The sequence below is a fragment of the Pteronotus mesoamericanus genome, unplaced genomic scaffold (genome assembly GCF_021234165.1).
Source record: "Pteronotus mesoamericanus isolate MK-2021 breed Mesoamerican mustached bat unplaced genomic scaffold, CSHL_Meso_final scaffold_174, whole genome shotgun sequence".
Taxonomy (NCBI): Eukaryota; Metazoa; Chordata; class Mammalia; order Chiroptera; family Mormoopidae; genus Pteronotus; species Pteronotus mesoamericanus.
The window spans coordinates 12,303,624-12,327,383 of NW_026555309.1; the positions used below are offsets into that span (position 1 = coordinate 12,303,624).

Here is a 23,760-nt window from a genome sequence, read left to right on the forward strand (position 1 = left end):
TTGATGATTGTGGGACTTCCAGCTGGAGAAGTCTGGTAGACCAGCAAATATTTGATGGCGTTACTCAGGAAGTTGCTTTGTAAAAGTGTTTGATACACACAATTTAGATTCCAAGATACTGGAGTCCTCAATTTTAATGAGCTTTTCCAGTCTTCACCTCAGCAAAATACCTGCACAGTAATATCTAGGTCTTAACGTTATCCTCACCTGCACTAAACTTGAAGAGTTAAGGCTCAGTATGTCCACTTGACCACTGGAGTCTCCTGTGTTCCAGCTCCCTTGTGCTTTATAAACATAGATTTTCTTTTGGATCACTGGAAATAATGTCTCTATATTTCTCCTTTTTCTTCTAGTCCATTAAAACTTTGTACCAGGTGGGTACTGATAATATCAGGGGGAATACTTCATAAGCATATGATTGTCTAACACTTACTTTGTATACCCGAAACTAATACAAAATAATGCTGAATGTAAACTAGAATTGAAAGAATAATAATAAAGTTAAAAAAAGAAAAATATCTTTGTACTCTTATTTCTTTTTTTATATCTAGTCTAGACCATAAAAGACCCAAACCAAATCAGTTACTTTTTAGTACATACGCTATGGTCATTTTCTTGCTTTCTGACATATCCATTCTCCAGATTCTTAATGTTGGATCTGGACTGCTGGGTGTTAAAGGGAAGCACACTACATATGGACAGGGTCCAACACAAATGTATGGATTCTAGTGCATCCCTCAGCATGTCTGTACAGTATCTTTGCTTGTTCCTGACCAGGCCCTTTTATAAAATGTATAGAATATTTAAATTTGTATTTTCTTCATGCATTCTTCTCTATCAACCATCCAATTCCACGCCTTCGAAATTACCCATTCCTGCATCTACACCTCCTTTCTTCTGGTCACAGAGAAGATAATTTGAAGATGTTAATATTCAAAGATAATTTTGTATTCTTTACCTGATTATTACTTTCAAGTATTCCTCTTTCTCTTTTACATTAATCTCTCTATGTTGACACTTACCTTCTATATGCTTAAGTTGTCTTCATCTTAAAAAAATAAAAACTCTCATTTGAACCTACATTTCCCTCAATCTGCCAACCCTCTCTCCAGATAAGATGGGTGAATGTTTACATATGTCAGTGATTGTTTATGATCTTATGCCTCTAAACCAGGATTTCCTGACTTCAATACTATTTGGGGCCAGGAAATTCTTTGTGTGTGAGATTGTTCTGTGCATTATAGGATATTTAGCAGCATCTCTGGTCTTTTTAGATGCCCCTCCCCTTGCCTGTTTGTGCTAACCAAAAATAACTATAGACCTATTTGGGGGCAGGGGAAAATTTGTTCCAGTTGAAATTAAACATGTAACAGTGGTTGTTTGAATAGACATTTTAAAAGAGACTATGAAAAGCTGTAACATTTTATTTGTTCAGGAGAATGTAGTTGATTACACTACCAAAATGAAAACAATAGCAGAATATCATTCTATTAAGAAGCTGGGCTGATAGGAAACCCAGTAGGATATATAGAGAGAAGGTATGAAAAAATGTTGCTTTGGGGAATATTCACAGTGGATATTGAGAGATTGTGTGACTTTAGGTTATTGACACTTAACTGCTGTAAATTTAATTAACTAATTAATTATTAAGATGAATTCTTTCTGATACATTATATTTTATAAGTTAGCAAGCTTGAGAACTCATTACCATGTTTGATAGAAGAATAATGACAGGATTTGAAGAAAGATATGACTGCTAAAGAGAAATGTATGCCCTTTGAACAATGGTCAAATTTGAAATGAGGTCTGTATATGTTAATATTCACACCTATGAAGATGTTCACGTTTCTATCAGTTTTGAAATAAAGAACTGTGAGTGTAGGTATAAATTCTGGAATGTTATTCTTTATGACAGAATCATTCCATTAAGCACAAGAAGTGCCCTTTTCATTTCAGCATACCCAGCACTGACTCTGGGCTACAGTTCAACTCTCTAGGTTACTCCCTTTGATGGATAGCATAAGGAACTGAATTAAGAAAGTCACAGTGTCTGTTGTGATACTACGAGGAGAGGTGATTCCAACATGGTCTTGAGCTCTATGTTTTAAAACCTTGTCTGTGTTGCAGAAATTTCCTGAGACTTTTGAGATCAATGACGTGATAGCTTGGAAAGATTTTTCCAATCAATTATTTTTAATTTGTTGAGTGCTTGTTATGTTTCAAACCCTGGGCTGAAATCAGGGAAATATTTCTAATTCTCTCATAAATGTGAGTTTCCAGCTCATCCTGGCTCATGAGAGCTGATTTTGTACATCCCTTCCCAACCCTGTGTTCAGTGACTAGAATCAACCATGGTAAGAGCATTTACACTATGAAATCAACCCTGGCTGGTGTGGCTCAGTTGGTAGGAGTGTCACCCCATAACCTAAAGGTTGAGGGTTCCATTCCCAGTTAGGGGTCCTATCCTGGGCCCTAATGGTAGGTTCCTGATCTGGATGTGTACTGGAGGCAACCAACTGATGTTTCTCTCTCTCTCTCCCTTCCTCTCTCACTTCTTTTCTTTAATCCTCAGGTAAGGATTAAACAAAACAAGAGTATTTACACCATAAAGTCAAAACATACCACAAAATCAAGATTCCTTTTTTTTTTCTTTCCAGGGAACTGTTTTGCCTGAAGATTGGTCTTGTTTTCCTCATTTCACAGCTGAAACTAAAACTCAGAAAAGTAATTCCCGAAAGGAGTTTTACTTTGAAAACTATATGAGTTCTTGTGAAGCAAGATAATATAAATATAAGAGAATTCTTATTTTTCTACTCAAATAATAGAAAAATAATAGTAGAAAAATATACTTCCGTTGAATTTAGGTTTTCTTCATAGAAGAATGAAAATTCTTGTGAATTGTGTTTTTCTCCTTTTAAAAAAATTTCACTTGCACAACAGGTTATAATGAGAACATGTTGATGTTTCTTTGTTTCTTTTACCTTCTTTGCTGAACATAAAATGGATTATAAGACAGTCTTTAAGACCTGGATTTTGGTGTATATTAGAATGCTATTTTTCATCATACTTGATTTTCTAACAATTATTTGCAAAATGTTTGTAGCATTTGATTAACTAACCCCTGTTCTATTACTAACAAGTCCTATGATCTTGATAAAGTTTTCTCAACTGTGTAGTATAAGGGATTCCACCAGCACCTTCGAAGGTGATTGCCATTCATGCCAGCATGAAGATTCTAATGCTTCTAACAACTGGCATATGTCCTGCTGTTAAAATACTATTGTGGAATATACCTAAATAAAGCATTTTTAATATAATTTTATTGAAGGTGCAGCCTCAGAAGTGAAGGTTGTTATTTTGTTGGAAATGAAGTTTTTATTTTGCTTTGAAAGTTTCAGAATCTGAAGCTGAGGGAATTCTACTGTGAGGGAAACCCACTGTTCCTGAAGCAGCTTGTTTATGCTGTCAAAAAGGAGAACGTCTGGAGTCTGCAGGTGAGGCCTTATATAATTCACACAGCTCTCCACTAAAGCCGTGGTTTAAGTTTTAAAGAGCTTTCTTTTAAAGCATTCCAGCCAAATCAGCAAATGATTAATGTCACCCTAGTCTATTGGCAATGGGAATCCGAGACATCATCTCTTTGACTTGCTGGTAGAATCCAGTGTCTTCCTATCTGATTTCCAGAGTGACTAACTTCAGAGAAATAGCAACATTTTTTTCTGTATGGAAAGTGAAGAACTTGTTTTCACTATCATCTTCCAAGAATTTGTTTAGTATTCTCTAAGAATGTATTTGATTTGTTCTTACTGGGGTCTTTGCCTCTCCATCGCCACACCCCATGCCCCTTTTAAGGACTTTTAAATTGAATTTATTTCAGTGACATTGGTTAATAAAATGATATAGGTTTCAGGTATACAATTCTATAATACATCATCTGTATATTGTTTTGTGTGTTCATCAACCCAAGTCAAGTCTCCATCCATCACCATTTACCCAATTTTTACCCTCTTCTACCTTCTCCTACCCTTGTTTCCCTCTTATAATAACCATACTGTTATCTTTTAAGTTTTCTTTTTCTTTGCCTATCCCTTCTTCACTTGATGTCATTCCTAGTGGATGAATGGATTATGATCCAGAAATCATATTCACTTTAGTCAAATAAGTTGGTGATATTAAAAGAAGGAATAGGAAGCCCTGGCTGGGTAGTTCAGTTGGTTAGAACATCATCCTGATACACCAAGGTTGCGCATTCAGTCCCTGGTCAGAGCACATATAGGAATCAATCAATGAATGTATAAATAAGTGGAACAACAAATTGATGTTTCTCTCTCTCTCTTTTTCTTCCCCTTCCTCTCTCTCTCCAAAATCAATAAATAAAAATTTTTTAAAATAAAAATAATAAAAAAAGGAATAGGAAAGAATATTAGAGAACTCTTTTTTGGGCCTTTTAGTGATAGGCGAGCCAAAGTTTGCAGATCTTCCCACATTTGAGTATGTCTCCATCATAAATTTGAACTTCTCAGGTCCTTCTAAGACTTTACGTGAACATGCAGGTTTATCTTAAGACTTTCAAGAATTGTATAGGATTCAAGTTTCCTAGATGCAAGACACAACCAATTTTGTTTAATGGTTTAGCTTTGTTTTTTTTTATAAATAGCATTTTCCCTTGTTGCATAGGTTACATATGTTTAATACAGAGAACTAGAAATACAGATGAACAAGGAAGAAAGTTTCTATGTTTTATTGATTAAAAGAAGTTTATTACAAAAGCAATACAAACTCATTTAGAGAAATTGGAAAAAAAGCAATGGAAGTTGATAAGATTACTTAGAAATCCAATATGCAGAGATATTACCATTATTCTCTCTGACATTTATTTTGCTAGTACTTTCCATGCATCCAGAAGTTTTTTAAATTAAAGATGAGTTTAGACTCCACATACTATTCAGGGACTTGTTTTTTTCCCCCTTCAAACTATTGTGAAAATCTTTCCAATCGACAAAAACATAAATCTTTGACTTCTTTTTCTTAATGAATACATAATATTCTGGTATATTACAACATACTATTTTTAACTACTTTTCCTCCTGTTGGTTGTTTAGGTTATTAATAATTTTCTGGCTTTTTGGCCTTTATAGACAAGGCTTTGATAATTGTCCTCATAGCAAACTTCTCATGTGCATATTATCCCTACAAGTGAAATTGCTTGGTCAAAAATTGTCATTTTTTTAAAGTTTGGCTAGCTCTTTTCAAATTCCCTTCCAGAGAGTCAATCTATATTTCCACAAATAATATTATCTTCTTCTCTGTGTGAAAAAAAAATCCTATTTGAAATTTAATTGTTAATGATTTTTAAAACTACAGGGATTAATTTGTTTAACCCCTTATGATGTATTTGTTCTCCTTGAATTAAGCATTTTAGAATAGTAATAACAATAATAAAACCTAACACCTATTGAGCTTACTGTGAGCAAGGCATTGTTCTAAGGACTCAGAAATGAATTATTTAATCATCCAGTAACCCTAGAAAGGTAGGTACCATTATTGTTCCCCTTTTATGGATAAACCGAGCCCCAAAGAGGTTACATAACTTGTCCCAGGTTCATAGAGCTAATGTGAGGATGCCAACTTAAGCAGATGGGCTCCATACTCTTTGCAGTAGAATCACCTCTAAAAGGGGCTGCGTGAGGTGAGGGAAAAGGAAACAAGGGGAGTCCTTGGTTGAAGGAGGTTCTGGATTGTGGATGGGGCTAGATGTCGCAGTGGTCTTATGAGGGTGCTCATGAAGCCATGAAGTATGTCTAAGAATTTTTCATAGAAAGGTAACACATTTATTATATATTTCATATTTGTACTTAGAATAAAAGTTATTTCTACTGGATATTTGGTTAACATTACTGATTAAACTATTGAATACTTGGACTTTGAAGAATTATAGAGCTTTCGTTCAAGATTGTCTTTGTTAAGATTTTTAAATATTTTTCTTCACCTCAGAGATTTATGAACTAAATTTTAATGTTGATAACTAGATTATAACAAAGTATTAGCCAGAATATTCTGTATTAGTAGATGCCTGATTAAGAGCTTTACCCATGTTATCTGATTTAATTCTTCGAACTGTAGATGATAGTATTGGGTAAACATCCCTGTTTTATTGTTGAGGTATCCAAGACTAGAGAAGTTAAGACTTGTCCAAGGAAAGTTACAGTGCTAATAAGTCACAGAGCCTGAATTTGCACCTGTTAACTGAGTCTGACACAGAAAGTTTCCTCTTTTTTTAAATTTTATTTTTAAATTACAGTTTGCATTCAATATTATTTTGTATTAGTTTCAGGTGTATAGCATAGTGGTTAGACAATTATATATTTTGCAAAGTAGACCCTGCGATATTTCAGGTACCCATCTGGCACTGTATATAGTTATTACAATATTATTGACTATATTACCTATTTTGCACTTTATATTCCTGGAACTATTTTGTGATTACCAATTTGTAGTTCTTAATCTCTTCACCTTTGTCAGGCAGCCCCCCAAACCCCCTACCCACGGGCAACCATCAGTCTATTCTCTCTATATTTGCTCTTGATGGTATCTGTGTTTTAGTGTCTATCATACACAGGGTATCTGTATCACTTAATCATATAATAGTTCCAAATTAATCATTTATTCCAAGGATTCATATCTGTTTTTAAATTTTATATATTTTTATATCCATATAAATATAATTTCTATATAGATGTTTTTATATTTCAAATGAAATCATTGTATGTAAAGGAAAGAAAAAGAATACCTGAAACCAATTTTAACTTATGATGGTTTAAACATAGGAATAATTTTTTTTTAGCAATAATTTCTGACCTACTAAGATAACAAATATCCTAACAAAACAACAAGTGAACTATTTAAAGGGAATATTTTTTGTCCATAAAAGATTTCTTAACTCTTAAGTAACATTGGAATTAGGCTACCATAAAGTTGTACATTCTCAAAAACTGTATTGCATATGCCTTTATGAGGTGTCTTAAAAAATACTATTGGCATGAAAATATGTATATATATGTATACATATATATGCACATTTCCAAGTAATAACTTTATAATTCAATGGTATGTCTTCCACACATAGTGAATGCAACAAACATGTTTGGTTCCAGAAATCATAAATGGTAAAAGGGAACTGTATGAACTGTGACCTATTTATAGGTCCCATGTATTTCAGCAAATTCTTCTACCATCTGATGGGATTGAATCTTTTATTAGTTTTCTGAAGCTTTGTAGTGAGACCTAGACTTTAATTCTTATAGCTAAAAACTTACCTTTAAAATCAATGTTTTACTCAGAATGCCAAGCTCTGCTCGGTGTGTGTAGGCAAAGAAAGGGTGATAACAGACGTGTGATTTAGTAGTCCTGGTAATATCAGTTTGAAAGCGTAATTTTTTCACAAATGATGACCTCGGTTATTTAACCACCCAGGAAAATGAGCTTAAGTGGGTAGGAGGTTGTGCTGTTGAAAGATCAGACATTTACGGAACCCATGCTCAAAGCTGTTTGCTGTATAAAGGCAACTTTCCCAGGTGCTTGTAAGTGGAAGGGATAGAGCACTAGAGAACAGGGAGACAGCTCTCTATAAGATTTTGTTGTTATTTTAAGAAAATTTTAATTGGGGTGAATGGAAAGATTATATATGTGTATATGTGGATATTCCCAAAGATTCCTTTCAAAGCCTGATGTGGCCTACTTTAATACCACTGGAAAATTCTTCGCTGTGGCCAGGAAAAAAAAGTCCCACACACTTATTAAAATTCGTTCAGTGTTTGTGTAACATTTGTACAGGACTTTCAGGCTACTGCCACAACCAGTGGTGAGTGGGGGCACTTAGTGGAGTAAATCAGATGTTTGTTTTATCTGCTTTGTCAATGAAGATTTAACTTTAAGTATTATACCGTTTTCTTTGTATTCTACTTTAAGATGATGTTAATAGTTATGATGAAAGTCAGCTTATATATATTTCCTCATCATCCCTTTTATTACTTAATATTGCAATATTATTATTACCTTCAGTGAAGTTTCTGGAAATACCTGTGTGGATAAGTTTAATACAGATTGAATTCAGATTTGGTTCATAGAAATCAGTATTCTTTACCAATATGGCTCTATTCAGGTACTCAGTTCAGTAGGTAATTTAGACTAATGCTTCTCAAACTTTAACATGCAAAGGGATTACCTGGGGAACTTTGTTAATTGCAGATCCTGATTCAATAGGTCTAGAGTGCATCTGAGGGTCTGAATTTTTATTAAGCTTCCCTACAGGTGATACAAGTTCTACTTGTCCATGGCCCACAATTTTAGTAGTGAGGATTTAGACATTAATAAGTATGACAGACTCAGTTTTCAAGTTCAGGCTGAATGTTTGTATGGTCCATGCTTATACAGTAATGAGAAGTACAAAATTTGAACTAAGGTATATCTAATAATAATGTAAATTTATTATAATAAATTTATTATATAATATAATATAATATTATATATAACTTGGATTCATGTCTATAAAAGACAAGGGACTATTAAAATGAGAGTAAGTTGCCTTTCTTACATTATTGAAAACTAAACTTATTTATAATACTAATCATTGACAATATTATATATATGTGAAAATTAATTTAACAGACACTGTGAGGTATAAGCCAAAAATACAAATTAGTGAAATGGTAATTAATGTATTATAAAAGTTATTTTGAAAATCATCTGAAGAATGATATTCTTTTTTAATCTAGGAAATAACATCAAGATTTATAATGAATCAGCTAGCAGAAATGAATCCTTTCCTAATGCAAGCCATAGAAAGGTACCCACAAGTCAGGAACATAATCTCTAAGGGAAGAAAATGTGCAATATGTGGAAAGTTATTTTTAACCCTATGGATGGAATGTGTTGAATTTGTTTCTCCATCAAAGGTAAAGGGTGCTTTTTACATGAATAAGAACATAAGATCTCCTCTTATTCTTTGTCCTTATCTAAATCAACCCATTCTAACTAGATTTGTGTATAAGAATTGATTTCTGTGATAGCATAACGTTTTTACATAGCTTTATTGAAATATAATTGACACAATATTATGTAAATTAAAATATAAAACATATTGATTAAATACATTTATAAATTGCAAAAGCACTACCACCATAGTCTTAGCTCCTGTTTCCATCCCATCATAGTTATTTATTTAATTTTGATGTTGAGAACACTTAATATCTACTATCTTAGGAACATTCAAATAGATATGTCATTATTAGTTATAATTATCATACTGTACATTAGATGCCCAAACTTATTAATTTTATAACTGGAGGTTTGTACTTTTTGAACATTTCCCCCATCCTAACCCCTGGTAACCAACACTTTCCTGTTTCTCCAAGTTTGTCTGTTTTAGATTCTAAATAGAAGTGATATCATACAGCATCTGTCTTTATCTGAGTTATTTCAGTTAGCGTAATGACCTTAAGATCCATCTAAGTTGTTGTAAATGAAAGGATTTCCTTCTTTCTCATGGCTGAATAATATTCCTTGGTATAAATATCACATTGTCTTTATTCATTCATTTGTTGACTGACACTTAGGTTGTTTTCATATCTTGGCTATTGTAAGCAATATTGTGATGAACATGAGCGTGCAGATATTTCTATGAGATCCTGATTTCAATTTCTTTGAATCTTTACTCAGAAGTGGGATTGCTGAGTCATATTTTTTAGTTTTATTTTTAATTATTTGAGGGAATTGCATACTGCTTTTCTTAGTGGCTGTACTTATTTGCATTCCAGTATCCTAAGGTTCCTTTTTCTCCGCATCCTCCTCAACACTTCTCTCTTGTCGTTTGACGATAGCCGCGTAACTGATGTGAGGTTATATTTCATTGTGGCTTTGATTTGCATTTCCCTGATGACTACTGATATTGAGCACTTTTTCATGTACCTGTTGTCCATTTGTATGTCATCCTTGGAAAAATATCTATTTAGTCCCTCTGTCCACATTTAATTAGGTTGTTAGTTTTTTGTTTTTTTTTTTTGGCTATCAAGTTATATAGGTTCTTTGTATATTTTGGATATTGATCTTGATCATATATATAATTTGTAACTATTTTTTCCCATTCTATTGGTTGCCTTTTAATTTTCTTGAGTTTCTTTTACTGGTTAGAATATTTTTAGTTTGATGCGGTGCCAGTCACACATGTGCTTTTGTTGCTTGTGCTTCTGCTGTCATAGCCAGGAAATCGTTCCTGAGAGCAACATCCAAGAGTTTTTTTCCGTCTTCATCTAGGAGTTTTATGACCTCAGTTCTTAAATTTAAGTCTTTAATATATTTTGACTTATGTGTGTGTGTCAGTGGTGTAGGATAGAGGCACAATTTTATTCTTCTGCGTGTGTTATTCAGTTTACAACATCATTTATTGAAGAGACTGTCTTTTACCATTGAGTATTCTTGGCTCCTTTGTCAATTATTACTAGATCAAATATGTGGAGGTTTCTTTCTGGGCTTTTGATTTTGTTCCATTGGTCTATGTGTCTTTTTTTTATGCCTGTACCATACTGTTTTTGATTAGCTTTGAGGTATAGTTTGAAATCAGGAAGTGTGATTCATTGGCTTTATTCTTGCTTCTTAGGGTTGCTTTGCCTATTTGGTGTCCTTTGTGGCTTCATATAAATTTTAGGATTTTTTGGTGATAATAGTGGTACCTATTTCACAGGGCTGTGGTAAGTGATATCTGAAGTAATGCATGGGCAGTACTTAGCAAAACAGGTTATTAATAAAGGTATACCTAGTAGATAATTAATAAAGATGATTTTTTTTAAAATCAAGGCATTTAGACAAGAAAGACTGATTACAATCTTGTGATAAGTACTATGATGGAGGATTGTATAAGCTGCTATGAGGAGAAAGCATCTAAATTAAATGGGGATGCCTCAGGTCTATCTCTGGGACCTAGCACAGTGATTGTGCTTGGTACTTGGAGAATGTGTAATAGATGTTAAAATTATTTTAATAGGCATTGTTTATAAATGTACTTTGAATGATAGGGACACATTAGTATAGATAAAAACCAGTAGAAAGGCATTTAAAGTGAGGGAACTGCCAGTGTAAAGGTATCAGTGTAAGTAAATTACAAAATGAGTAGAGGGAACTTATTTATGGGGATGAAGTTAGAGAAAGAAGCAGGTGTGAAATGGGAATAGCTCTTGTGTGTGAAGTTTGAAATTAATTTCAAAAGCTATTGTATTAGTTTGTTATGTCTGAATGAGCTGTAAAAACAATAACAAAGTGGCATAAGAATATAGCTTGGGTCAAAAACATAATGATTCAAAAAATTAAGCCAAGACCTGGATGTGAATTTTTGCTAATGAGAGAAAATGTTCAAATATTGAAAAACATGATCACATTAATAAGCACATTGAATGCCAAGAAGAATAAACAAGGCCTAGACAAATCCATATCCTGACACATCTTGGTAAAACTGCATATACCAAAGAGAAGCTCTTAAGAGGTAAAGATGAAATTTTAAGAAAATACATCACCCACCAAAAATGACAAGTATATAAGCACTATTCATGGTGGCCAAGACATGGGAAAAAAGATTAAGTGTCCTTCAGTGGGTGACTGGATAAAGAAGATGTGGTACATGTATACAGTGGAATACTACTTAGCCATAAGGAAAGATGAAATACTACCATTTGCAACAACATGGATGAATATTAGACTATCATACAAAGCAAAATAATTCAAACAGAAAAAGTTAAGAGTCATATGATTTCACTCCTGTGTAGAATATAGAACAGAAAGCAACAAACAAAATCAAGAAACAAACAACTCATTAACACAGACAACAATGTGGAGTGCCAGAGAGGAAAAGGAATGGAAAGGGGCAGAAGAGGGGATCCAACATATGGTGATGGAACATGATTGGAGTTTGAGTGGTGAGCACACAGTGCAACAAACAGATGAGGTATTATAGAATTTTACACCCAAAACCTATATAATTTTATTAACCAATGTCACTCATGCAGACATTGCTGAGTCCAGTGACTATAGATGGAAAAAATTGTTACATAGGAATTACGTTTTTATTTTTCTCAGTAAAATTTCTGGGAAACAATTTATAGCCCTGAGAAATATTATCTCAGAAATAGTAATTATTAAATTAGAGAATAATCACAAGCAGAGTTATATATTCAATACAAAACTGATAAAGGACTTTGGTAAAGTGATCACCTAAAAAGTTAAACAAAACATTGAATTCTAATTAACTAAATAATAGTACTCCAAAGAAGGGAAAAGAGGGACACAGGCACTTTGCATTCCTGCTAACAATAAGAGCCAACTCAATCACCGTCCATGTGATTTCTTAATGACATAAGGGAGATGCCTAAAACCACAGTGGACATAGAAAATTGCTTTAACAGTTTCCATTACAAACTTTTCACTCCATGGAGAAACTGGACAAAGCAAAGTGGATAACTGTGTGGTCCCACTTACTTCCTTTGTTTATGTTTGTCTTTCTTCTTGTACCACCTCCTCTTGGTTCATTGCTCTACTCTTTGCCTTAGTTTATTAAATAGGAGCTAGGTTAAGTATATGTGGAAGAGTTTCTTTTTGATAACCCTTTAGTTCTAGATGAAATTAGGCAGGGATATGTGGTTGGATGAAAGTGTTGTCTACTATATAGAATGGGGAAAAAGAAACTATAAATTGTGTCACTAGTTCTCCAAGCACAATTTCAATACTTAGCCATAGGTAAAGCCAAATATTTAGTAAGTAGAGCAAATCAGAAATTTAAAAATCTACTACAAAAGTCAAAAGAAAAAAGTATCAGACTCAAACTATGGGAAGTAGGAGACACACAACACAAAAAGATCTCAAATATAATATTAATAACATAAAACATGGAGGAAGGGGAGTAAAAATGTAGTCCTTATACAATATATTTGAACTTAAAGGCTCTTCACCTTAAAGAAGACTGTTAAATGATATACATAAAGCTCACGGCAACCACAAATCAAAAATCTACAAAAGATATACCAAAAAAAAAAAAAAAAGAAAGGAACCCAAACAAAACAGTAAAGAAAAACAGCAAACCACAAAGAAAGTGATCAAGAGAAGAAGAAAGGAACAGAGGAAAAATAAAAACAAAGATTAACTAAATGACAATATGTATGTATTTATCAATAACTACTTTAAATGTTAATGGACTAAATGTCCCAATAAAAAGACCCAAGGAGGCTGAATTGATTGAAAACGTTACCCACCTCTTTGCTGCTTACAAGAGTCTCACTTCAAAATGTAAAGCACATACAGACCAAAAGTGAATGGATGGGAAAAGATAGCCCATGCAAACAGAAATGAAAGTCACCCCGGCTGGTGTGGCTCAGTGGATTGCGTGCTGGCCTATGAACCAAAGTGCCACTGGTTAGATTCCTACTCAGGCCTAATACCGCGTTGCGGGTCAGCTCCCCAGTAGGGGGCGCGCAAGAAGCAGCCACACACTGATGTTTCTCTCCTCTTTTTCCCCTCGCTTGCCCCCTCGCTAAAAAATAAATGAATTAAAATCTTAAAAAAAAATAAATAAAAATAAATCTGGGGTATCAATACTTATATCAGACAAAATAGACTTTAAAACAGAAGTGTAAAAAGTAATCAAAGGACACTGCATAATTAAGGGGTCAATCCAAGAAGAGGATATAATAATCATAAATATCTACTTAATCAACATGGGGACATCTAAATATATAAAGCAATTATTAATAGACATAAAGCGAGAAATCCACAGTAATAAAATAAAGTAAGAGATTTTAATACTCCACTCACATCAATGGATAGATCATTATGACAGAAAATCAGTAAGGAAATAATGGTCTTAAATTACACATTAGATCAGATCAAGTTAACAGGCATTTGTAGAATATTTCATAGAAAGCTTAAGGATACATATATTCTTTTTAAAAAAAATTTATTGTATTTATTGGAGTGACACTGGTTAATGAAATTTAAGGTTTTATGTATACAATTCTATAATACATCATCTGTATGTTGTATTGTGTGTTTAACACCCAATTCAATTCTCTTCCCATCACCATTTATCCCCCTTTATTCTCTTCAACTTCCTCCCACCCCACTTTTCCTCTGGTAGTCACTGTATTGTTGTTTGTGTCTATGAGTTTCTTTTTTTTTTCCAAGCGCACATATAACATTCTCCAGGACAGACTACATATTAGGCCACAACACAAGCCTCGATAATGTCAAGAAGATTGAAATCTTATGAAATATCTTTTTGGACCAGAATTCCATGAAATTAGAGATCAACTGCTGGAAGAAAACTAAAAAACACACACACACACACAAAACAGTTTTTTGTTCTTTTAATGGAGACTAAACAATATGTTACCAAACAATTAGTGGAACAAAGAAGGTATCAAGTAAGAAATAAATGATCTTAAAACAAATAAAAATAAAACATAACTTCTCAAAATTTATGGGATTAGCAAAAACATTTCTAAGTAGGAAGTTCATAGATATACAGGCTGAACTCAAGAAACAGTCCCAAATAATCTAACTCTACATCTAAAGGAAGCAGGAAAAGAAGACCAGACAAAACCCCAAATAAACAGATGGAAGGAAATACTTCAGATCAGAGCAAAAATAAGTGAAATAGATTTTAAAAAATCAGTAAAACTAAGAGCTGGTTTTTTGAAAAGATAAATTGACAAACCTGTAGCTGAACTCATCTAGAAAAAAGAGCTCAAATGAAAGAGAAGCTACAACTGACACCTCAGAAATTCAAAGAAGCATTGGGGAACATTACAATTATTTGCAACAAATTTAAAAAATCTAAAAGACATGCGTATATTTCTAGAAGTATCTAATCTTCCAATGCTGAACTGGGAAAGTACAAAATCTAAACAGACAAATGGCTAGCAATAATCAAAAAACTCTCAACAAATGAAAATCCAGGACCCAATGACTTCACAGGTCCTATCCATCTTAAATTAAACTATTTCAAGAAGTTAAAAGAATGCTTCCAAACTCATTTAATAAAGCCAGCATTACTCTGATACAAAACCAATAAAAGACATTACAAAAACAAAGAAGAAAATGACAAGCAAATATCCTTGGTAAACATAGATGCAAAAATTCTTAACAAAATAAAAGCAAAGTGGATTCAACAATATACGTATTAAAAGGATTATACGTCTAGACCAAATGGGATTCATCCAAGTAGTGTAAAGATGGTTCAACATCCATAAATCTGTCAATTGTATATATCAAATTAACAGAATAAGGAATAAAAATCATACTGAATAGATATAGAAAAGCATTTGACAAAGTTCAACATCTTTTAGTGATAAAACTCTCAACAAAGTGGATATAGAAAAAACATATTCCAACATATATAGCCTTTATAAATAACAAACCCACAAGTTAATAATATACTCAAAGTGAGAAGCCTTTCCTCTAAGATCAGGAGTAAGGCAAGGAGGCCCACCATCACAACTTCTATTCAATATGGTGTTTAAAGTCCTAGCCACAACAATCAGACAAGAAAAAGAAATAAAAGACATCCAAATTGGAAAGGAAGAAGTAAAACTCTCATTATTTGCAGATGACATAATACTACATATAGAAAACTCTAAAGATGTTGTCAAAAAACTATTAGAACTAATAAATGAGTTCAGTAAAGTTGCAAGATACAGAATCAATATACAGAAATTTGTTGCATTTATTTATACCAATAACAAATGATCTAAAGGAATTAAGAGGACCTACATTGACATTTACCAAAGAGGGTATATAGATGGTTAACAGACATGAAAAGTTGTGTAACATAACTAATCAGGGAAATATAGAGTAAAGCCACAATGAGATATCACCTCATACCTGTCAGAATGACAACCATCAGTAAATCTACAAACATCAAGGGTTGGTGAGGATGTGGAGGAAAGAGAACTGTTGATGAGATTATGAATTAGTGCAGCCAGTATAGAAAACAGTATGGGATTTCTCAAAAAATTGAAAATACAGCAGTCAGGCAATCCAGCAATTATACTTCTGGGTATCTGTTTGAAGAAAACAAAAACCATTAATTTGAAAAGATATATGCACCATGTTTATTGCATCATCACTAATAATAGCCAAAATAGGGAAGCAACCTAGATGTTCATCAGAAGATGAATGGATAAAGATGTGAGGTATATAGATATATCTCACAAAATGGAATATTATTCATCAATAAAAAGAATAGGGCCTAGAATTTATAATGTTAAGTGAAATAAGTCAGACAGAAGAATGTATACCATATTATTTCACTTATATATGGAGCCTAAAAAAACAAAACAATTGAATAAACCAAACAAAATCAAAACAGGCTTATAAAGAAATGACATAATTATTTGCTATTCAACACCATTCTTCTATTTTTTTATTACTTATTTTTATTGTTGTTCAAGTACAGTTGTCTCCATTTTCCTGCCACCACTTTCCCCTGCCCCACCCACCCCACCTCCCATCCTCGATCCTTCTCTCCTTTGGCTTTGTCCACAGGTCCTTTATACGTGTTCCTTGATGACCCTTCCCCTTTTTTTCTCCCTTTATCCCCCTCCGCGCTCCTCTCTGGTTACTGTCAGTTTGTTCTTTATTTCAATGTCTCTCGTTATATTTTGCTTGCTTCTTTGTTTTCTTTTTTTTCTTTTTTTTTCTTCAGCAATTATGTTTATTAGTATTTGTGGCCTAATTTGTTATTAGGGACAGAATGTTATTACAGTATAATCTCATGCATTTTAACAGCTGCGTTATTTCCAGTCATTTGAGGAGTCTCTCATATTAACAGAGATGCCCTAAGCACAATAAATAGTAACAATCCATTTTATTTTAAGACACTTCACAGAAATTAGTAGAACTGTGTAGTTTAATGTAATTGAATGCCACTATTGCTCCATGTGAACTCAGCTAAATAAATATTAGTTGTAATTCTTATACAAATAATCATTTTATCAAATCACTTCAGAAACTTTTCATATGATGTTCACTGTCTTTAAAGTAATTTCTAAATATATTTGTCTTAATTTTACAGCAGATGTTAGATGGATCTCTAAATCTTTAGTTTTGACAAATAGGTATTGACCATTTAAAGCCATTTTCAATATAATTCTAGATTATGTTGTCATCCTATACTTTTATATTTCTTAAAATAAAAAAAAGAAAATCACAATATGTTGCTGTGTACATTTCTACCTGATGTTTATATTTTTTATTTTATTCTTAGTTTTAACATATAAAAAGTCCTACTGGAAACCAATAGATTCAATTGAAGGGTATTTTTTTTAATTAATTAATTTATTTTTTCAAATACATTTGTCTCTGCCTACCCCCCACCACTTTCCCTTGCCCCCTCCCTCCCTCCCTCCCTCAGCTCTTCCCCTTTGGTTTTGTCCATGAGTTCTTGCTATATGTTCCTTGACTTTCCCCTTTCCTTCCTTTTGCTTCTTTGTTTTCTTGATTAGATTCCACTTATAGTTGAGATCACATGGTATTTGTCTTTCACTGCCTGGCTTATTTCACTTAGCATAATGCTCTCCCCAGTTCCTTCCATGTTGTCGTGAAGGGTAGTAGCTCGCTCTTTCTTTCCATTGTATAGTATTCCATTGTACAAATGTTCCATAGTTTTTTTATCAAGTCACTTACTGTTAGGCACTTAGGTTGCTTCCAAAACTTCGCTATTGTAAATTGTGCGATGAACATTGGGGTGCATAGGTTCTTTTGAATTGGAATTTCAGGATTCTTAGGGTATAATCCCAGCAGTGGAGTCACTGGGTCAAAAGAAGTTTCCATTTTTAGCTTTTTGAGGAAATTTCAAACTGTTGGCACCAGTCTGCATTCCCACCAACAGTGTACTAGGGTTCCCTTTTCCCCAGAACCTCACCAGCACTTGTTATTTGTTGATTTGTTTATGATGGCCATTCAGACTGGTGTTAAGTGGTATCTCATTGTGGTTTTAATTTGCATCTCTCTGATGGCTGGTGATGCTGAACATCCTTTCATATGTCTCTGGGCCCTCTGTATGTCCTCCTTGGAGGAGTGTCTGTTCAGGTCCTTTGCCCATTTTTAATTGGATTGTTTGTTTTCCTGGAGTGGAGTCATGTGAGTTCTTTATATATTTTGGAGATCAAACCCTTGTCCAAGGTATCATTGGCAAATATATTTTCCCATATAGTTGGCTCCTTTTTCATTTTTCTGATGTTTTCTTTAGCCATGCAGAAGCTTCTTATTTTGATGAAGTCCCATTTGTTTACTCTTTTCTTTATGTCCCTTACTCTAGGGGACATACCGGTAAAAATATTGCTGTGTGGAATATCTGAGATTTTCTTGCCTATGTTCTCCTCTAGGACTTTTACGGTGTTTGTGACTTATATTTAAGTCTTTTATCCATCTTGAATTTATTTTTGTGTATGGTGTAAGTTTATGGTCAAATTTCATTTTTTTGCATGTAGCTGTCCAGATCTCCCAACACTGTTTGTTGAAGAGGCTATTTTTACTCCATTTTGTGCTTCTGCCCTCTTTGTTGAATATTAATTGACCATAGAGATATGGGTTAATTTCTGGGTTCTCTACTCTTTTCTATTGATCTATGTCTCTATTCTTCTGACAGTACTAGACTGTTTTGATTACACTGGCCTTGTAATATAGTTTGATGTCAGGTATTGAGATCCCTCCTACTTTTTCTTCATTCTCAAAATTTCTGCAGCCATTTGGAGTCATTTATGGTTCCATATAAATTTTTGCAATGTTTGTTCTATATCTGTAAAATATGTCATTGTTACTTTAATAAGGATTGAGCTAAATGGGTAAATTGCATTGGGTAGTATGGACATTTCGATGATATTAATTCTTCTAATCCATGAACATGGTATATGTTTCCATTTATTTGTGTCTTCCTTTATTTCTTTCTTCAGTGTTGTATAGTTTTCTGAGTGCAGATCCTTTACCTCCTTGGTTAACTTTATTCTTAGGTACTTTATTTTTCTTGTTGCTATAGCAAATGGGATTTTTTTCCTGATTTCTGTTTCTGATATTTCCTTGTTGGTATACAACAATACCTTCAATTTCTGAATATTGACTTTGTATCCTTCTGCTTTGCCAAATTCACTTATTAGGTTGAGTTGAGTAGTTTTTTGGTGGAGTCTATGGGGTTTTCTATGTATACAATCATGTCATTTGCAAACAATGACAGTTTTACTTCCTCCTTTCCAATTAGGATGCCTTTTATTTCTTTCTCTTGTCTGGTTGCTGTGGCTAGGACTTCCAAAACTATGTTGACTAGAAGTGGTGGAAGTGGACATTCTTGTCTTGTTCCCGATCTTAGTGGGAAAGCTTTTTGTTTTTGCCCATTGTATATGAGGTTGGCTGTTGGTTTTTCATATATGTCCTTTATTATGTTGAGGTATGCCACCTTTACTCCCACTTTGCTGAAGTCAACATCATTCTTTTAAAAACATATGAACAAACTCTTCTTTATCAGTTAAATATAACCTAATTAATCTTTATGATCCCATACCGAGTAAGTTTAAAATACTACATATAATATGTCTATCATTGTAAAACTACTTATGAATTTTTTTATCCCTGGACTAATGCATTTACTGTTGCTATCCATGAGTCAACATTTTATGGTCTATATATTGTGTTCCCAATACAATATGTGTATTCTGGAGTTTCTGCTCTGATATTTCACCCTTTCTAAATGTCTCTTCAGTCCTCTCCAGGCAACCATATCCTAGTCATTCTTCAAAACCCAGATCATCATTCTCTTCCACTTTGAAACCCTGTTTAATATGCAGCCCATTTTGGTATCTCCCTTCTCTGTACTCACATAGAACTTATAATTGGGTTGAGCCTTATGATTTTAGTAATTTTTTGTGTTTATGTCTCATCTTTCCAAATGGAGGCTAAAAAGATTTTTAGAGGCAGGGATTTTTTAACATATCTCTGTATCTTTGGCACTTTGCCTAATATGGTGCAGAATTTAGGTTCCTTGTAAGTTTTCATAACTCGTAGCTGCAAGTTAAAGAAACCCAACTCACACAAGAACTGAGTAATGAAGAAGGCCCAGGGGTGTGTGTGGCTGAGTATTTAGTCATGCTGGATCAGGTAGCTAAATTTATCACCAGGAATCTGTTCTTTTCTATGTATTGTCTCTGTTTTTGTCTTAGTTTGGTCCTCAGGTAGAAGCTCCCTAACCTGTGTCCTCTGACAGCAGAGGGAGAGCTTTCCTCCCTCAATAGATGTAGGAAAGGCCCTGGGGCTGATGCTCTTTGGCTTTATTTGGCATTATTGGGTCATGTGCTGGGCCTGAGTTATGTGTCTTTGTCTTGAGTCATGGAGTTGGATCTGCTGTCCTCTCCCTCCCATAATATGTGCGCTGAAATTGGAGAAAGGGTGGTTCCCCAAAAGAAAGGTGAGTTTTTGTTCCAGAAGAATGGAAGATCTATGGTGAGCAAGCAAAAATAAGATGTCTATTGGGGATTTCAGTAAATGTTTGCTGACTAATAAACTAAACTTTCCTCTAGGGAAAAGTCAGGTTTGTAGAGATTTTGTACTATTTTCACCCTTGTCTAAAATATTTTATTATCAGAATAATGCCATGTATCCTCTGAGCACTTCATAATCACTGTTGGAAGTGGATGTGAAGGTGGTATGATATATGACTTTGGCTTCCCAAAGATGTATCATCAGGGTTGAAAGGCTATTACTCTCTCAAGGAAGAATTAATAACTTTGCTTAGGTTTTTGAACCTTTAAACAGGCCATAAAATTCTTTTTGTGGAGGAGAGAACAGAACAGTAATAAGGTTTCTCACTGTGGATTATGATAATGACGCCTCAATAGGTTCATAATAAAACTAATTTGCATGATCAACCAGTTAAACTACTAGTTGTGTGTGTCATTTTTGGGTTCTCTGAGAGCTTTGTTGACTTCAGAAGTTGTATGTAAAGCATAAAAATGGTAAGCTTTTAAGGTTATCCTTATTTCCAGTATTAGTTTTCAAGACAGTACATTGGCTAACAGTTTCTGACTACCTATTTTGTGCATTAAGATTAGAAATATTTGAAGTATAAAAACTTAAGCCATGTGTTGGACAACTTGTCTGAAACCCAGCCAGTGAAGATCTTAATGAACATTGCAGACAAGACAGGCAAAACCAAGATGTCCATTGAGTAGTTCAATAAATGTCTGTTGGTTGATTCATTTAATATGCCTGTAAGGACAGAAGTCAAGTTTGTGTGGGTTTTGTACTGTAATTTGCCTTCGTCCCAAACATGTTAATGGCTAGACAACATAGTATATGTGATAAAAACATTAATAGTCTTTTATTATTTGAACTTTATTTAGTGTTGAATAAACCTTTCTTAGCTAGTTAAGTTAGTTTGTGTGGGGGAAGTATCAAACCAAGCATAAATAGAATAATATGTCCTTCAGAAAATAATGTTATGAAATTTCTGAGGAAATAATATTTATTTTATTCCAAATGATTTCTTGAGCAATGCCTTAATTTCATTTCTTATCTTTACTTTTCAGAAGTGGAAGATAAGCAGAAATCTACAGCTGGTACCTCTTCAAACATCCATTTGTTCTTTCGAATGTTTTAATCAACGTGGCCCTAACCTGTTTGGAATTGCTCAAGTGGTGAGCAAGTGAGACGCTCATTTAGAGCCTCATAGGACTTGCTCTGTCATCTCTGCTTACACAGTCACATTGTGCCCTAATTATGATATCATGCCCTGTCTCTTCTCCTTGTCAATACATTAGCAAAGGAGGAAAAATAATTACTCTTAAATATCCCAATTTTAGTATTATAGCCTACTGTTTAGACTCTAGATGTGCTGTTTCTCCTTTGACTTAAAAACCAATAAATGGAAAAATTAAGATCCATGAGGCAAATGAGTGTTATTTTTTCCCATCATCTTATGACCACCACCCTCCTTTTCTAGTATTTAGAGACTTTGATAGAGACTCCTTTCACAAGTGAAATTGCAAGCTTTACAATTGAAAAAGATCACTTTTTAATGTTAGGCAGTTGTATAAAATTTGTATAATTCAGTTGAGCTCTTATTTTTTAAGAGGCACTAACATCTTATTAACTAAGATAAAACCTTCATTCCACTTATAAACGAGTAGAAGACTGGAAACCCAGGGTTGGTTACTCCTAACATCACTTTGTTCCGGCTTTTAAAGTTCATTTTTATATATATATTTTCACAAATTATACTGACAGAAGCCAGGGCAGTAGAGCTGAAATGAGAATTTGGCTCTTTTTCTGTGGAGGACAACAGAAAAGTAGGGAAAGACATTATACAAATACATGGTATAGATTGCATAGACCTGTGGTATTTGGAAGTGTGTCCAACAGCATTCAGATCACTTGAGAAATTGTTAGAAATGCATATTATCTGGCCTAACCCCAGACCACAGAATCAGAAACAGGGCAGGGGGTGACCCAGCAATCTATCTTAAGAAATCCTCCAGACAACTTTGATACACTCTACTGTGTTCAGAAAAGCAAGAAATGTAACCATAATTTTACATTTAAACCCCACTAGAAATATACTTATTCATATAACTACTTGGTGGTCCTTCTGGTGGAAAGCTGAGTGGATTCTTATATTCCATATATCACCAATGTTACCTTTCTCACTAGGCCTTCTATTAGTTCACGTCAGGACATCCTGCTTTATGCATGAGCTGCCCCTAGCACGCCTGGGAAGCTAAGTCAATGGAGCACAGCCGAGAGGCCCTCAAGTCCAAAAAATACAAGAGTCAGGTCCTACTGAGACACAGATGGGGGCCTCAAGGTAACCTTCTAAAAACTCCATTAACTAAGAATGCATTTAAAACTAAAATACAAAACAAAGTACAAATGAAAGTCATAGGAGCTCCTTAAAAACAAATTACAGGAATAAACTGTAGTTAATTAAGGAAAAACAATTCAGTAAGTTGATTTTGATTAGGGAAATATTTTTATGCAAACTATGCTATTGAAAAGAGTGTTTTGTTTACCATTTTAATCCCATGATTTCAGCCAAAATTTATGTGCCATCTTGACTCAGGGGAGAAAATAGTATCCATTTATTCAACTATGCACTCATTTATTTAACAAATATTTCAGGTATCCATGGGGCTCAGATGACACAAAAAGAGAATTTTGACTCTACACCTTTCACCTTGTCCTCTTTGCATTTTGAGATACTGAGACCTGGTTTCTGCTCCATTATTCCAGCAGAGGCTTTTCAGAGATCATTGGTGACTGCCTACCAATCCTTGTGCTCCTCATCTGGTTGGTCTTCCTGCAGTTTTGAGCATCTTTTGCCTCTTTGAACCATATGCCTTACATTCATTCCTTATTTCTCTGACAACCTATGTCCCATAACTTTAACTGAATTCTCTCCTATATCTTCCCCGCGCCGGCCAAAGCAAGGGTTCTATGAGATTGTCTACTCAGTCCCATTTTCTTCTTTTGCTGTACCTTTCCTTTATTTGAAGGAACTCACCACCAGTTTCGTTTAGCTTCATTGTCTACACCTGAGTGGGTCACGCCTCGCTCTTTCCCCCATTTTTAAACAGTTTCCAAGCTCCTCAACTTAACACATGTATAAGCTTGATTCTCTTCCTCACAAAATGTTTTCCCATTTATTCATGTATTAAACAGATATTTTTTGAGGGACTACTA

The 23,760-nt window shown here is 34.0% G+C and overlaps 1 protein-coding gene across 1 annotated transcript in view; it reads left to right on the forward strand.

Annotated features, from left to right (window-relative positions):
* The window catches only part of LRRC69 (leucine rich repeat containing 69), a 61,754-nt gene extending 40,020 nt beyond the window's left edge, over window positions 1-21,734 (forward strand). Inside the window, exons 3-5 of the mRNA XM_054590051.1 lie at window positions 3,393-3,494; window positions 8,775-8,954; window positions 21,612-21,734. Of these exons, the coding sequence (XP_054446026.1) occupies window positions 3,393-3,494; window positions 8,775-8,954; window positions 21,612-21,731 (402 nt within the window). The 3' untranslated portion in view covers window positions 21,732-21,734. The remainder of the gene's footprint in view (window positions 1-3,392; window positions 3,495-8,774; window positions 8,955-21,611) is intronic.
* The last annotated feature ends 2,026 nt before the right edge of the window (window positions 21,735-23,760 follow it).